Source organism: Carettochelys insculpta, chromosome 1, assembly GCF_033958435.1.
Source record: "Carettochelys insculpta isolate YL-2023 chromosome 1, ASM3395843v1, whole genome shotgun sequence".
Lineage (NCBI taxonomy): Eukaryota > Metazoa > Chordata > Testudines > Carettochelyidae > Carettochelys > Carettochelys insculpta.
The window spans coordinates 162913450-162927919 of NC_134137.1; the positions used below are offsets into that span (position 1 = coordinate 162913450).

The 14470-nt window shown below is 38.4% G+C and overlaps 1 protein-coding gene across 11 annotated transcripts in view; it reads right to left on the reverse strand.

The window, feature by feature from the left end:
* Positions 1–14470, reverse strand: part of DMD (dystrophin) — a 2199436-nt gene that overhangs the window by 1192738 nt on the left and 992228 nt on the right. For all 11 annotated transcript variants that reach the window (XM_074994601.1, XM_074994607.1, XM_074994584.1 and 8 more), the window contains 3 exons: positions 10278–10388; positions 5392–5565; positions 841–996 (listed from right to left, as the gene is read on the reverse strand). In XM_074994601.1, the coding sequence (XP_074850702.1) occupies positions 841–996; positions 5392–5565; positions 10278–10388 (441 nt within the window). The remainder of the gene's footprint in view (positions 1–840; positions 997–5391; positions 5566–10277; positions 10389–14470) is intronic.

Consider the following 14470-nt stretch of genomic DNA (forward strand, 5'->3'; position numbering starts at 1 on the left):
AGCAACCTGATCCCATTAAGGGCCAGAGGAGTAGCGCCCTCTCCCTCCTTCCAATTTAAAATACATATATTGATTATTTTCCTTTAAACTTACCTCTGCACCTACTTACCTGAGACCTCGTCATAACCTTGTGTTAAACATGATCACCTTTTGTTTAATTCAAGTAAGTGTGTACTATTATTAGAACAAGAACTGGCTATAATACCGCCATTCCTTCCCTGAGTATTAATAAACTGGTTATTTGTGGATTCTGTTGTCTGCCTCATTGTTCTCCCTAGTTCTAGTCTGTCCCAAAAAGGTATCAGCGTGGGTCCATATCACCTGGAGGCGCACCGCGACGTAGGCCGTGGAGGCGGGTTCCGGGACCTAAAAGGTGGTGTGGGGTTGCTCTTTTGTGTCCTCTCACCACCTGCAGGAGGCCCAGCATTGCTGTCACTTCCGCAGCATTGCTGGAGCGTCTCTCAGCACCACTGACCTTATGCACAGATATAGCCCCTACCTAGAGTGATTTTGGTGACTTGTAAATAGTCTATTGATCTAAATAAAGTCTTTGGAAGACAAAACATATAATTAGTTTTAGGAAAGAATAACCTGAAAGCCTGAAAAAGAAATCAATATTACATGTCTCTGGGTATTGAATATTTTCTTGGACCAAACTGAATATCTATCTAATTGATTAGCGTTGGCTTCTTAACAAGGATCAAGGTTTACACTTTTTGAAAACAGAGGCAAGATTGATTTCAGAGACTTAAAGGGAACAACAACAAATGTTACCATGTAATACAAAGAATGTTCTTAGCTTTATAAACCTGGTTTTGCATTATAAATCAGAGTACATACCAGAGCACCCAATTCATTATATTGCAACTTCAAAGCCGTAAGTCTTTCATCCAGTTCTTTGGGGTTCTCAGTCTGTTGTTTCTGAACAATCTGACGCCCAGTTTTTATCACTGTTTCCACTTCAGACTTCACTTCACTTAAGCTTTTATACAATTTCTAATAAAATCAATACAGGGGAGAGAAATACCACAATTAATAACATTAAAAATAAAAAATAAAAGCAATGCCAACTTGGGACTGAAATGATTACACAGGACAACTAGAAATCCTGTGAAACTCTGCATAGCCTCAACTTCTGGGGAAACCAAAGGGAACTGAAAATGCTCAGCTTCCACAGGTTGAACCTCTCTAGTCTGGCACCCTTGGGACTTGACTGATGCTGAATGAGAGAATTTTCTCAACCACAGGAGGTCAATATTGCCTAGCAGCATTACCAATACTTCCACTGTTTGCTGGGCTCTTAGAAAACATTTAAGGGTAAGTTAGAGCTAAATAACAGCACTGAACAATGAGGCTGTGCCTAGAGTTGAGAGATCCATTGGCAAAAAGATATGCATATTGCGCAAACCATTTGTGTATCTCCTGCTGATGGTTCTGTCAGGAGAAGTTTTCCTGACATTTGGCCCATCTACAAGGGGTCGAATGTCAGGAAATCCCCCTCTGCCAACATCTCCCTTCTTCCCTGTGGAATGAGAACGACCAAGATGTCAGCAGAGGGCTCCCAGGCCAGCAGACTTCTGTTGGGAGACTTCCAGGCTCTCAACAGAAACCTGGAATCTAGACAGAGCCTGAGACCCAGGACTAGCATTTGTAAAACTGGGTGGGATTGCTGAAAACATGGCCACACCTGTGATAAGTAGACATCTGGCTAACTACAATCATGCTGAACCACAAATGTCACTAGGCAAGAGAGTGCCAGATAAGAAAGGTTCAACCTGTACTTATATATAAATCATGCACAGATAATGCACTAATGTTTACAAGACCATTAGGGGTTTATTTATAAATCAGAACTCAAATTATCTGTCTTCCTCTACACTAGAATTGTTCAGCTACAATATCCTGCTATTTCTAGGAGCTATGATGGAAATGCTGAGCTAGTTAAAAATTTGTAACATCATATGACAGATGTCTGCTCTGAGCTGGTTTATACACTAGAGCACTGAAAATAATGGCAGGTATCCTCTGCCCTCTCATGTCCTCTACCACTCACAAATTTATAGTCTAATTTGAGTGGAAATCTGACAGTCCGCCATACAAGGTACAGTGTAGATTTCCTTTTCTATTTAACCTAAGTTTATTGTTGCTTTTAAGGGCTTAATAAGCAAAGGAATTTATTAAATTTAAAAGGGAAAATATGTTAAATAAACCCATCTTGTCTAATTGTTTCAAATGACTTAGCAGGAAGTGTGGACAAAGCGAATATTTATTTGAAAAAATAAAGATATGCAATCAATGTGCAGAGACCAGGCTTTTCCCCCTCACCTTTTGAAAGAATGACAGTTTAAAAAAGAGATGGAACTATTTGTCTGCCCAAAAACTGACTCCCTGGATACACAAATATCTTCCTATAACCGTGTTGTCAAATAAACTAGTTTTTAAATAATTGATCAAATAACGGGAACCCACAGAGCCCACATCCTTAATTTTTTTCCGTTTTTAAATACATAACTTTAACTTTGTTTTCTTCATTTCATTTAGGTTATATCTCCATGCAAAGCTTTTCTCAGCAAAACTGGGCTTTTGTCGGGAGAAACTGCAGAGCACCTACATGCAAAATGCACTTTGTCAACAGTTTGTTGACAAAAGCTGGCACATCCGGCAGTAGCATTATACCTCTCTCTGGTCAGATATGCACCTCTCACGACAGTGTTCTGTCAGCAAAAGCCATGTAGGTGCTCTGTGGCCCTTTTGTCAACAGACAGGGCTTCCAGTTCACTGGGCAGCCCTTTTTGCCCTGTCAGCCACTCTGTCGAGAGAGGGCCAAGCAGTCTGCCTGCTGTCAACACAGCAGATTGCTCTTTCAATCTGCTTTTATCTGTAGACGCAATCTCATGACAGAAGTTTTGCCAGGAAATCCCTTCTGACAGTGACTTCTGTGGACAGAGGCTTCTCATGTAGACGTAGCCTTAAAAATGAATTCTGTTATGCACTAGAAACTTATTACATTAAACTGGGAAAAAGAGACTCCTCTGAACTGTAGAATATCCACAAACACAAAAATAAGAAGAATTTAAATGGTAAGATTCTTGAGGTTCTTTTTAAATTGTTACATGCTCTGTCTATTTGTGGTAATGTGCTCAAATAACTAATGTTTCACATCCCTTGACTGAATTTTAAAATAAGCTGTATTTCCTCTTTTCATTCTGACTGAGATTGTGTCAAGTATTGTGGTGTGTTTTTAACTATATGTGCATTTTGTGATCTTGAAGAGAAATCAAATCTGTGTCCAGGACCTGTAGATAGTTCTGGTCAAGATATGATGCTTTCTTTATTGTAGTTCTAATAAGAGAATCTCAGCACTCCTCTGCTCTATAGTTTAAACTGAAGATCACTTTCTAAATAAAATTAATATGATTTTACTTGGGCAAATATATATCCCCACTGTCTCTAAAAAATCCTCAGGTCCCTTGGAAAAAAAATGCACACCACCTCACTAGATCATAGCCAAGTTTGTGTATGGTGCATCAGCAATGAAAAGTGCTATTCTTCAGCTAATGTTGACCCACCAGCATAGGTGGTGATGTGGTAACATTTATAATTTGTTTATTATGAACAGTGACATGAGATTCATACCTATACAGAGCAGACAGTACTTAAAAACATTATGAAGTTTCCTAGTGTATCATAACTTTCACTACACTTCTGCTAAAAAGTTAATTGCTGAACAAAGACATTGTAAGCCAGAATTTATAGTTTCCATTTTATTCTTATGGCAGTGTGCCTGCCTAAGCTGTTGTGGTATCTCACATTGCATCATCATGGTAGACTCTCAAGATGGTGGTGCATCACAGGAAATGTAGCCTGACCAGATAGGCCATCCAATAGAGCATACTAGCTGCATGAATCACAGGAGTTACAAAACCCATGAGGTACCGCAATAGTGGAGGGGGACACGGGCGTTAACATTGAACAGATTTAAAACAACGTGCTTTTTTTCATTTCCAAAACAACATTTTTCAGAATGTTCCCTTTTGATTAAAAAGAAAAGTTATATCATGTTTCTATATCATGTTTCTAAGCACATTAGAGTGGCTGTTTCTGGGTCACAGCAAAGATTCATCGAGCCCAGTGTCCTATGCCAGGTGCTTCAGAAAGAATGAACAGGTAAATATTATGGCTTGGTTTACACTAAAACTTACAGTTGACTGCAGATACGCAATTCTAATTACGGCAATTGTGAAGCTAGAATCAATGTATCTGCACTCTGTCCCTCATTGAAGGAGACTGACAGGTACGTGTCTCCCATCAACCTCCTTTACGCCACATGAGAGGAGGAGTACAGGAGGTCAACTGCCAATCCCTAAGAGACTGATTTCACATGTCTACTAAAGATGCATGAAATCAAACTCCAGAATATCAACCCTGAATGCGTTGATATTCTAGTAAGAATAGACAAGCCCTAAGGATGGCTGCCTCAATTAGGATGAAAAGAATTTCAAAAGAGGGCATCCTGGAACCTTTCCCTGCAACAAAGCCCACTGCCAGCTTTCTCCACATACCTTCTCTGGAAATACCATCACTGGATCTAACCAGGTTACTCACAGAATCACGGGCACTTTCTCATGCTCCTCTACTAACATCATATATGCAATCATGTGCCAACAATGCCCAGATACTTTGTATATTGGACAGACTTCTAACTCCCTTAGACAAAGGGTCAACGGGAACAAAACAGACATCAAAACACTCCAGATCCACAAACCAGTTAGTCAACATTTTAATGAAATTGGGCATTCTGTCAATGACCTAAAGGTATGTGTGTTACTGAAGAGGAAGTATCGCATCGCTCTGGAAAGAGAAATAGCTGAGCTGGCCTTTATATTCAAATTTGGCACATTAACACATGGTTTAAATTGTGATGGGAACTTTCTGAGTCACTATAGGGGCTCATCTGCATACTTGGCTCAATCTAATTATTGACCTTCCCTCCACTCTCTGATTTGCTCACCTTGATTATCTTTGTCTGATTTGTCCTCCTTGCTTACTGTTTTTGGTTCTCTGTGTCTTAAATATTGAGTCTGTTCTGGTCTGGCTATGGTCTGAAGAAGTGGGTCTGTCCCATGAAAGCTCACCTAATAAGCTATTTTGCTAGTCTTCAAAGTGCTACTTGACTGCTTTTTGTTTCAAAAGAGGGAAGTAGGAAATAAAAAGATGGGGTGGGATTTTCAAACCTTCTTAAGAGACATGGAATCAAAAATTTCCCTGAATTTTAATGGATCTCTAATTTTGAAAATCTCACACATATCCATTTTAAATCCCAACCAGAAGTACTTGACATTTAAATAGACAGAAAATACTTTGAAAAAATATCACCAGATTTTTACATACCATGCAATGGTCCAACTGAGACTGCACTACCTCCTGCTCTACGCTCTTCATCTCCAACTTGGGCACTTGCAATTTCACTTCATCTAAAATTCTTTTACATTCCTGTAGACGCTGCTCAAAATTGGCTGGCTTCTGGAACAAGCGGAACTTTATGGAGACATCTTGTAGTTTTTTCTGAAAAGTCAATATGAGCAAGTGGTAAAAATGGAGGAAAAATGGAAATGTATTCTCAGAATGCTTCACTGTTATGTTTCCCCATGCTATCTTTCACTTTTCTTTAAAACATTTTACTTCTTCAACTAATCTCAGCAGACATCAGTCTTCATTTCTATTCAAGGAAGAAAATCCTTCTCTTCTCCCTTGTACCTGGAAAGAACAACAGGATATAACAGAATTGTTGATATTCTGTTGCAAGGGGAAAGAAGTGAATGGGTAGAAGGTGTCTTTGTAAGAATCTATTCTCCCAAATCAGAACAGATGCTGAAAGTTGATTGCTCCCTAGAATACAGGAGCCTTGGGATTGTTCAAGTAATCCCTTGAAGGTGGATCAAACTATAAATAAGACTCTAGAAACGCAGCTCACTTCTGTGATATAAGCTTTATAGGAACTGGGTGATAATTCTTTCTCTAGTCACTGTAGAGAAGCCCAGCATGAAGCCTGTGCACTGTATATAGGCTTGGCACAGACACTGGGATTTGATTCTCATCCATTCATAGACTAAGGTTTGAAGGGTCTATTGTGATCATGTAGTTTGACCTCCTCCACCTTGAATTTAAGTAGATGTAAGAAGCAAACAAAATCTACAGTTAAGGAGATATAAATTTAAGTGGTTACTCCAGTGACATGATCATGCTTCTATTTTCCTCATTTGTCTTTGTGAATTATTATTATGCCTGATTACAAATCTCCACAGTGTGTCAATCTGCAGCCCGTTGGGTTCTATGTGCGCCCCACAAAACATTTTGTTTACTGTTGCTATTCCCTGTTCACTGGTTTCCATCTGAACAGTTTTTATCCTACTAGTACTACTCAAGCAATGCCAACATAAAGCAAGAGCATATGAAGTGAGGTGTGTGCTCACTGCACACAACCTTGATTGTAAGAGCCATGCATTCCTGCTGCGTTCAGCACACTGCTATGGGTCAGTCTGCACCTCCTGCAAATTCTGTGTATACAAGCAAAAACAACAAGAAGTCCTGTGGCACCTTACAGACAGATTTATTGGAGCATAAACATACGTGGGCAAAGACCCACTTCATCAGATGCATGTTAAATGCATGTCAGATGCATGTCACACACACCTGATGAAGTGGGTCTTTGTCCATGAAAGCTTATGCTCCAACAAATCTGTTAGTCTATCAGATGCCACAGGACTTTTTGGTTTTGTACATATAAACTAACACAGCTACCCTTCTGATAGCTATACAAGCACAATTAGCAGAACTATCCTATCCTTGGAGTCAGTCTTGGTTAAAATTGTGCAGCCCACTTAAATGAAGGTGGGCCATTCATGCAGCTCACTCATACACCTGTGCTGCCCATCACTGCTTTAAAACATAATGCGCTGTCAATTAAACATAAGTAACCTTAATAGTAAAGTGTTTTGGATGGCATTCAACTGTGGAGTTTCATCAAGAGAGAGGACAACCATTCATTCTGATCAATAATTCAGTGTAACGTTTATAATTTTCAGATTCAGGTTTTAATACAGTGAAGTACTATTAGGAGAATTTGTATTTTTCATTCAGCTGCAAGGAAAAAATGTCAACCAAATTCTTTCCTTCTTCTAGAGCAAGATTCACTCAGCAACATAAGATCATAAAGGAGGAAGGAGAAAAGTGTTCTGAGGATAAGATAAAAGCAATGGGTTTATACTTCAGCAAGACAGGCTTAGGTTGGACATTAGGGAAAAAAAAATCATGTCGGGGATAGTAAAGAACTGGAATAAATTACCAAGGGAAGATGTGAAGTCTCCATTATGGGAGATTTTTGAAAACAGGCTAGATGAACTTCTGTCAGGGATGGTCTAGGTAATACTTAGTCCTGCCATAGTGCAGGGGACTGGACTACATGACCATGGTCCCTGCCAGTTCTACAATTCTATGAAAAGCATAAAAAAAACCACACACACACACACACAAATATTTCCTTTTATTCACTATATAACTGCTTTGATCTACTACTGAATTTCCAGCACTAGCACTTTATCATAAAGTTCATGGGACTTGTTTGAGTTCTTCAACATATTTCTAATGTACTAAGAGTAAATGGTTCATTAATTACTGTGACAGAATAAGATTATTATTTTTAGTAAAACCTCCTTCCCCCCTTCCTTCTTTCTCGCTCTGAACATAGCTCCCTAGACTCATTAATACAAAAAAGAGGTAAGTTTGGCAAGGGAATAGCAGTTCCACCACTTTCAGAACAATTATATCTTTTTTGTAGCTATCATTTATTTTCTGTCTAGATATTTAAACACGTATAGTCACCATATTGAGCAGGTAACGCAAATGAGGATTTTTCCTTAGAGCAAAAAAATTGCAGTGTTTATTTACAAATGTCTCTGCTCTTTGAAAAAAAATAAGAGCAGATGTTTTGCTATATGATTTATAGCTGTAGTAGTCTAGTTTTCAGTCAATGTAACTCCATTGACATCAGATATCAGATATTGATGTGTGTTCTTATGTTTTGATATCAATGGAGTTACACTGCTTTAAAACAGAGGTAGCAAAGTAAAAAAGGCAGACAACTTTTTAGTTTAAGTATCATGTGTTCAGTTTTTAGTAAAACTGTGATAATGATTTGTCATGTGTATAGAGAAAAAAAACTTTTAAATTATGTAAATTAACCAATTTTTGTTCAGATAAGTAACTGCAATGTATCTAGAATAGTCAATTTAGCTTGACAAACCCACTGTAATGTACATGATCACTGAATAGCTTTTTGAGGGACTCTATGAGGACAAAAGGGTGCTGAGGAATAAGATCTATCACACGTAGGAAAAGATTTCTTTTTAAAGGGCATATGCATTAAATAGCTCCAAAAACATTAAGGCCTAAATAGCTCAGAAATCAGATCATCTCTCCAGCTGTTCATCTCCTTCTGTGAATAAGTCCTGTTTTAGGGAAGATATTTTTCTCCCAGTGCACACACAGCTCCATAAACATTAGCTTTTGTCCAGCTTGGCCACTGTGCCAGAAGTGTGAACCAGCTGCATTGCTGAGTATACAAGGCTCTATGTACAGATCCTTTGAAACCAGTGTTTAATTGAAGAACTGCTAGCAGGATAGGAGTTGCCATGGAGACTAGGAGGGAAAGAGTTAACCAGATATATGAATATAACTGAATATGTTCATCAAGGAATGAACAGACCCTAGAAAGTGGAGGAGATATTAAATACATCAAGGTCATGACATTCGTGAGTTTAACATTGGCAGATTGAATTATTCACAGACACCAGACTCCTCTGTGCGGTATCAGCAGAGGAAGATGTCTCACCCGGCGCCTCCATTGTGGGTCCGCCAAAGCCCCCTGCTGGCCGTCAGTCCAGGTGGGAGTCCTGCTCCAGCAGCCATGGCAGCTCCAGTGGCACCAACATGCTCCATGCCACAGAGACAGCCACTGTCCTCAGCCCAGCCTTTAGAGAGCAGGGAGCCCAACCCTGCCAATATCCAGGAGCATGGCCTGGCCACTGACTGACTCCCCATGGCCCCACTGCTTCTCCTTCCCTCCCCCACTGCTGAACAGAGCTGCCTGGGACCCCAACAAGTTCCACTCCCTCAGCCAGGGTAAAATGGGATGAAATGATATTCACAAAATTATATTCATGAAATGCAACATTGCGAGGGTTCTCAAAACCGAACCCTCACGAATGTTCCGACCCAACTGTAGTACAAACATGCTTTTCAAAAGAAATAATTTTTAACATCTTATTAATGGATTTTTCTATGTCCCTCCCTTCCCTGCACATAAATTTCAAGACTAAACTCTTACTCTTTGCTGTTAGATCATGGTGTTTGGCCTATCCTACCATGAAAGATAAAATTATCAGTTATGTATTTTATCATGAATATCAATATATTTATTTCACAGTATCACAGAAATTTTGTATTTATGCCAAAAGTTGAAAAAACTGAGGAGGCCTATAGCATAAGGAATGTTTTCAAAGACCAGTGGGGAAGACACAAAACAGAAAATGAAATTTTCTTCCTCCTAAATGTAATTGAGCCATACTCACAGCTAATATGTTTACTAAGTGAGTTGGAATAACATGTTAGTTAATACTATTAATCAGCAATCATTTGCTCAGACTGGACTCTGGTACTCCATTCACATAACATCTGGTGAGTGCTTAAAACATGGGAATTGTTAATTAGGATACCTATCCTGCAAATAGTTTTCCAAAATTTATAGTACACAAGATATTAAGATCACGCCTTCATCCCTAAAATGGAGTCCTGTGGCACTGCCAACTAATCTATTTTTAATACAAATGCTTTAAGATAGCTAAAAAGTGATATACCCAACATATTTTGCATAGTGATACTTCTTAGGCTCTTATTACATTCAAAAGGTCTACTTCATAAGGCCTCTACTTAGTTGATTAAATTTTTAGATATGCGCATTATTAGGTATGCTAGAATTGTTGACCATTTTTGTCATCTATTCATGCAGGCAGAAATAAAAAGTAGCACTAACAAAATATAGCAGGATATTTGTTATCTGAATCAGTGACTTGTTAATCAGACTATTGCCACACAGTAGCACAAAGTTGAAAGGAGCAGCTAAAGCATCACACACAGATAAATATAAATTATCAAAAATATTTTAACAGATAATACTGTGATGTCTATAGCAAGGACAGGAGAAAGGGGAGATTACATACCTGTGCAACATCAATTTGGGAGAAAACTCTTTTGGCAGCATCCTTACCCTTGTGTTGTTTTTTCATTTCTTCCAAACTAATCTCATGACTTGTCAAATCAGATTGTATTTTCTGTTGGAAAACAAATCAGATGGGTTTGAAATGTGACTGTATCCTGCTGCAATTGGAGCATCTAATTCCTGAAATATGTTCAAGAAACATTAGGCTATATTAAAATTCTGAAAAAAATAATTTCAACTAGAATTATTTGTTTGTAATCTTATAATTCATTCTATTTTACTTTTCTTGTGTAAAAACTCAGTAATACTTCTCCTTCTGCTGAAATGTAAATTCTGAGTTTGTGACAGTGACGACAATCTGTTGCTAAGGCCATTACAATTACACTGCAGATACCGAATATAGATTTTCTCAAGAGAAGCAGATGAATCACAATTGTTCACCTTTCAAATAAATCTGAAGTAATTATGGAAAAGAAACATACAAACAGATAAAGGAATTTACTTGGGTACTTTTATTTTTGTTTGACATGTTGTATTAATAACTTTAAAAATATTATTATATACATTATAGATATTGTGATCAAGATATCTGATATGCATGCTAAATTACATCATTTCACAACAGAATTTTTCCACAGGCCTACAAATAGTATTCAAATTGTGGTTTAGGACTCACTGTCTGTTAGAAAGAGCAAACGTACAACACTAGGCTGATGACAAAGGACACCCTTGCATTCATTTTTTTGCGACTATTTCTGTCATTTTCAGCAATAACTAACAGGTGAGCAAATTAGTGCAATGCAAATTTCAGCCCTTGTCATTTCATCACAAATCAGACTAATAAAAAGACACCAATTGATTTAAGCAACACTGACCAATGCAATAACATGCAGAACAATTCATATAATGCATATTGATATAACCCAATTTAAATAATTTCAAAACAATTTCTGTGGAAATTGTTAGAAATTGAATATCTGCTAGTAGCAGACTGCTTAACAATTACCACTGAGAATAGTAACTCTGATATAACTATTAGCTTTTTTTCTCACCAGGAACACTATTTGAAACAATTACTGCTAAATGGGAAAAATCTAACTGTAGGTTTCACCTCTTATATGTATTAGTTATACAAAAACATCACAAAACCACTACAACATAGCAATCTTAAAGTACATTTCTTGAAACAAAAATAAGAACTTAAACTTTATATTGCTCTGAACAAGCTTTTACAGTTTAGTTCAAATGCGAACATGTGATCCAATTTGTTATTGCATTTTTAAAAAATTGTATCTTTATTAGTATGTTGCTTACAAAGATATATAGATATAGATATAGATATATAGATATACACACACACACAAACACATACACACATATATACATATATGCCGCATGTTGTGAGATGATCAACATGGGCATAATTTTTATAAAGGTGTCCAGTAGATAATAGAATAGCACAAAGATAAGAACTACAGGATAGTTGTGCACCAGCATATCCTGCTGTATCATGCATGCATTAAAATATAGTTTTAAGGAATCAGACTTACAGAAATTTAAAAAAACCTATTAGGAATGAGAATCCCTTTACGTTTTTGAGAATCAGCTATCAAGTTTTGCTTATAGAGCTATTCAGAAATTTTATGATGGAAAATTTGGTCAAGAAATTATGATTTATTTAAAGCGAAATGTTTAGCAGAACACTTGTTGATTTAGACAAAAAATCCCTTTTCAAAAAATCAGAATGGAAAGTCAAATAGTCCATTCTGACCTTATCAGAATGAAATGCTTGATTTGCCATATCAAAGTGAGACTTTTTTTCCAATATTTAAATATTTGACATTACAAAATCAAAGTATAACATATTAAAATACTGGAATATAACTTTTCCAATTTATAAAATATTTTGATTAAACTCCTCCTTCTGCAGCCCCCAAATTTCATTTCACAGATTTCATATGTGTTTAGTTCTTGTTCCAATATAAAATAAAAAATAAAATCAAATAGTTCCTAAGGAAATGGAAAATCTGGTTGCTACAAGTTCCAATTATTTAATTCTGAACTCAAGCATATCATGCATAACAATTAACATGCAAAAGATTATAAAGGTAACTCTGTAACTCTGTGCTTTGCTCTAATATACCACCACAAGCAGGGAAAGGAGAGGGACAACAAAAACCAAGAACTATATGAGGCATTTCCACCAGGCCTTAGCATGCTCTGCCAATTAGGCAGCAGAACTGTAGAGAAGCACTGTTGGCTGAGAGAGATCTGGGAAAGGTCAGTTGACCAGAACCCCAGTTCCACCAAAACATTGCTCCTCACAGCCACACCTGCAGTGGGATCAGAGGAGAGAGACGGTGTTGTTCAGAATCATATGGACTTAGAAGAAGCTAGTCTATAAGTTCCCTAGCACTAGCCTAACTAAACTCTCCTTCCCCAATGACCGGTTTTTCAGAGGTGAGGAGCCACCATGACTGGGGACACAAAATGCAACCTGATTATTTTTCTCACCTTCCCTGCCCCACAGTGACCTCCAGATGTCTCAGTTGGAGAAAGCTATAGTAAGACTCTTTGGATGACTACTGCTTGTTTGATTTTCTTTCACATAATGAAGCAGATCTCCAGGCAGAAAGCAGGAAAATACGGGAGTGGAGGGACCTGTCACATGGTTTGGTGACAGGAAATAGTATGGTTGGATGGAATGAATTGTAATGATTGGTTTCTACTTCCCATACAAGTATGAAACCCCATGCAGCTTGCCATTTTGCTTCTGGGAACTTTTTTGAGACAAAAAGCAGTGTACAGTAAAATCTAATCCAAGTACAGATAGGCCGTGTCTACACTAGCCAAAAACTTCAAAATGGCCATGCAAATGGCCATTTCAAAGTTTACTGATGAAGAGGTGAAATACATATTCAGTGCCTCATTAGCATGCAGGTGGCCGTGGCACTTCGAAATTGACGCAGCTCGTCCAGACGGGGCTCCTTTTTGAAAGGACCCCGGCTACTTCGAAGTCCCCTTATTCCCATCTGCTCATAGGAATAAGGGGACTTCGAAGTAGCCGGGGTCCTTTCGAAAAGGAGCCCCATCTGGATGAGCCATGCGGTGGCGAGCCGCGTGAATTTCGAAGTGCCGTGGCCGCCCGCATGTTAATGAGGTGCTGAATATGTATTTCAGTGCTTCATTAGTAAACTTTGAAATGGCCATTTGCATGGCCATTTTGAAGTTATTGGCTAGTGTAGACATAGCCATAATGTGCTCAGCTTTGTAGGCAACAGAGAGAAATACATGGTTCCTACATACATGGGCTTACAATCTGTAGGATAAAACAATACATTTGTAACTAGGGTTGTCAGATTTTAAGAAAAGTTCCATGGGACACGTAAAACCCTGATGTCAGCCCCAGCCACGTGATTCACAGCCAGGAAGATGGGGAACCCTGGCAGATCTGCAGCTGGGAGCCAGCTTGGGCACAGAGCCCTGGAAACCCCAGCTGTAGGATCCCCAGCCAGGGGGCAGGGTGACCCGGCAGCCCTGCATTTAGGGTTCAGAGCCCTGTCAGCAGCCCAGACTGTGGGAACCCCAGATTTCAGTCAGCAGCCCTGCAGGACATTTTTGTGTAAATATAGGATGTGGGAGAGCCCCACAGATTGTGGGACATCTGGCAACCCTGTTACTTACCACTGTCAAACACTCCTTCCATTATAGCCCCAAAGTGTCTAAAGCATGAGAGTAGCCACATTGGCTTACCTGATGCAAGAGATATTTCTCCATTCAAAAGGAAAAAGAAAGAGAAGAAGAAAACAAACAAACAATGATTCTTCCTTTAGGAACTTCCCTACGGACAATTCCAAGTACCATAAAATTTGTTTGGTCATGCTAGTAATCTGGGACCTGTAATTGAGCCAGCACCCTGCGACCTGTGCGGTGGATGAGGCTTTCTTTAAATAACTAAAGAAAAAAATTGCAAGGTATGATGATGGCAAGGACAGGGGACTTCAACTAACCTCCCATTTGTTGAGAAAATAATACAGCATGACACCAGGTATCCAGCAAATTCTTGGAATATACTCAAGACTTTGTTATTTTATTTTTATTTTTTATTTTTTGAATTTCAGAAGGCAGAGAAAGCTACAAGGGGAGATGCTATTCCACATTTTTTTCTTCCTGACAAATAAGGAAGAATTGGTT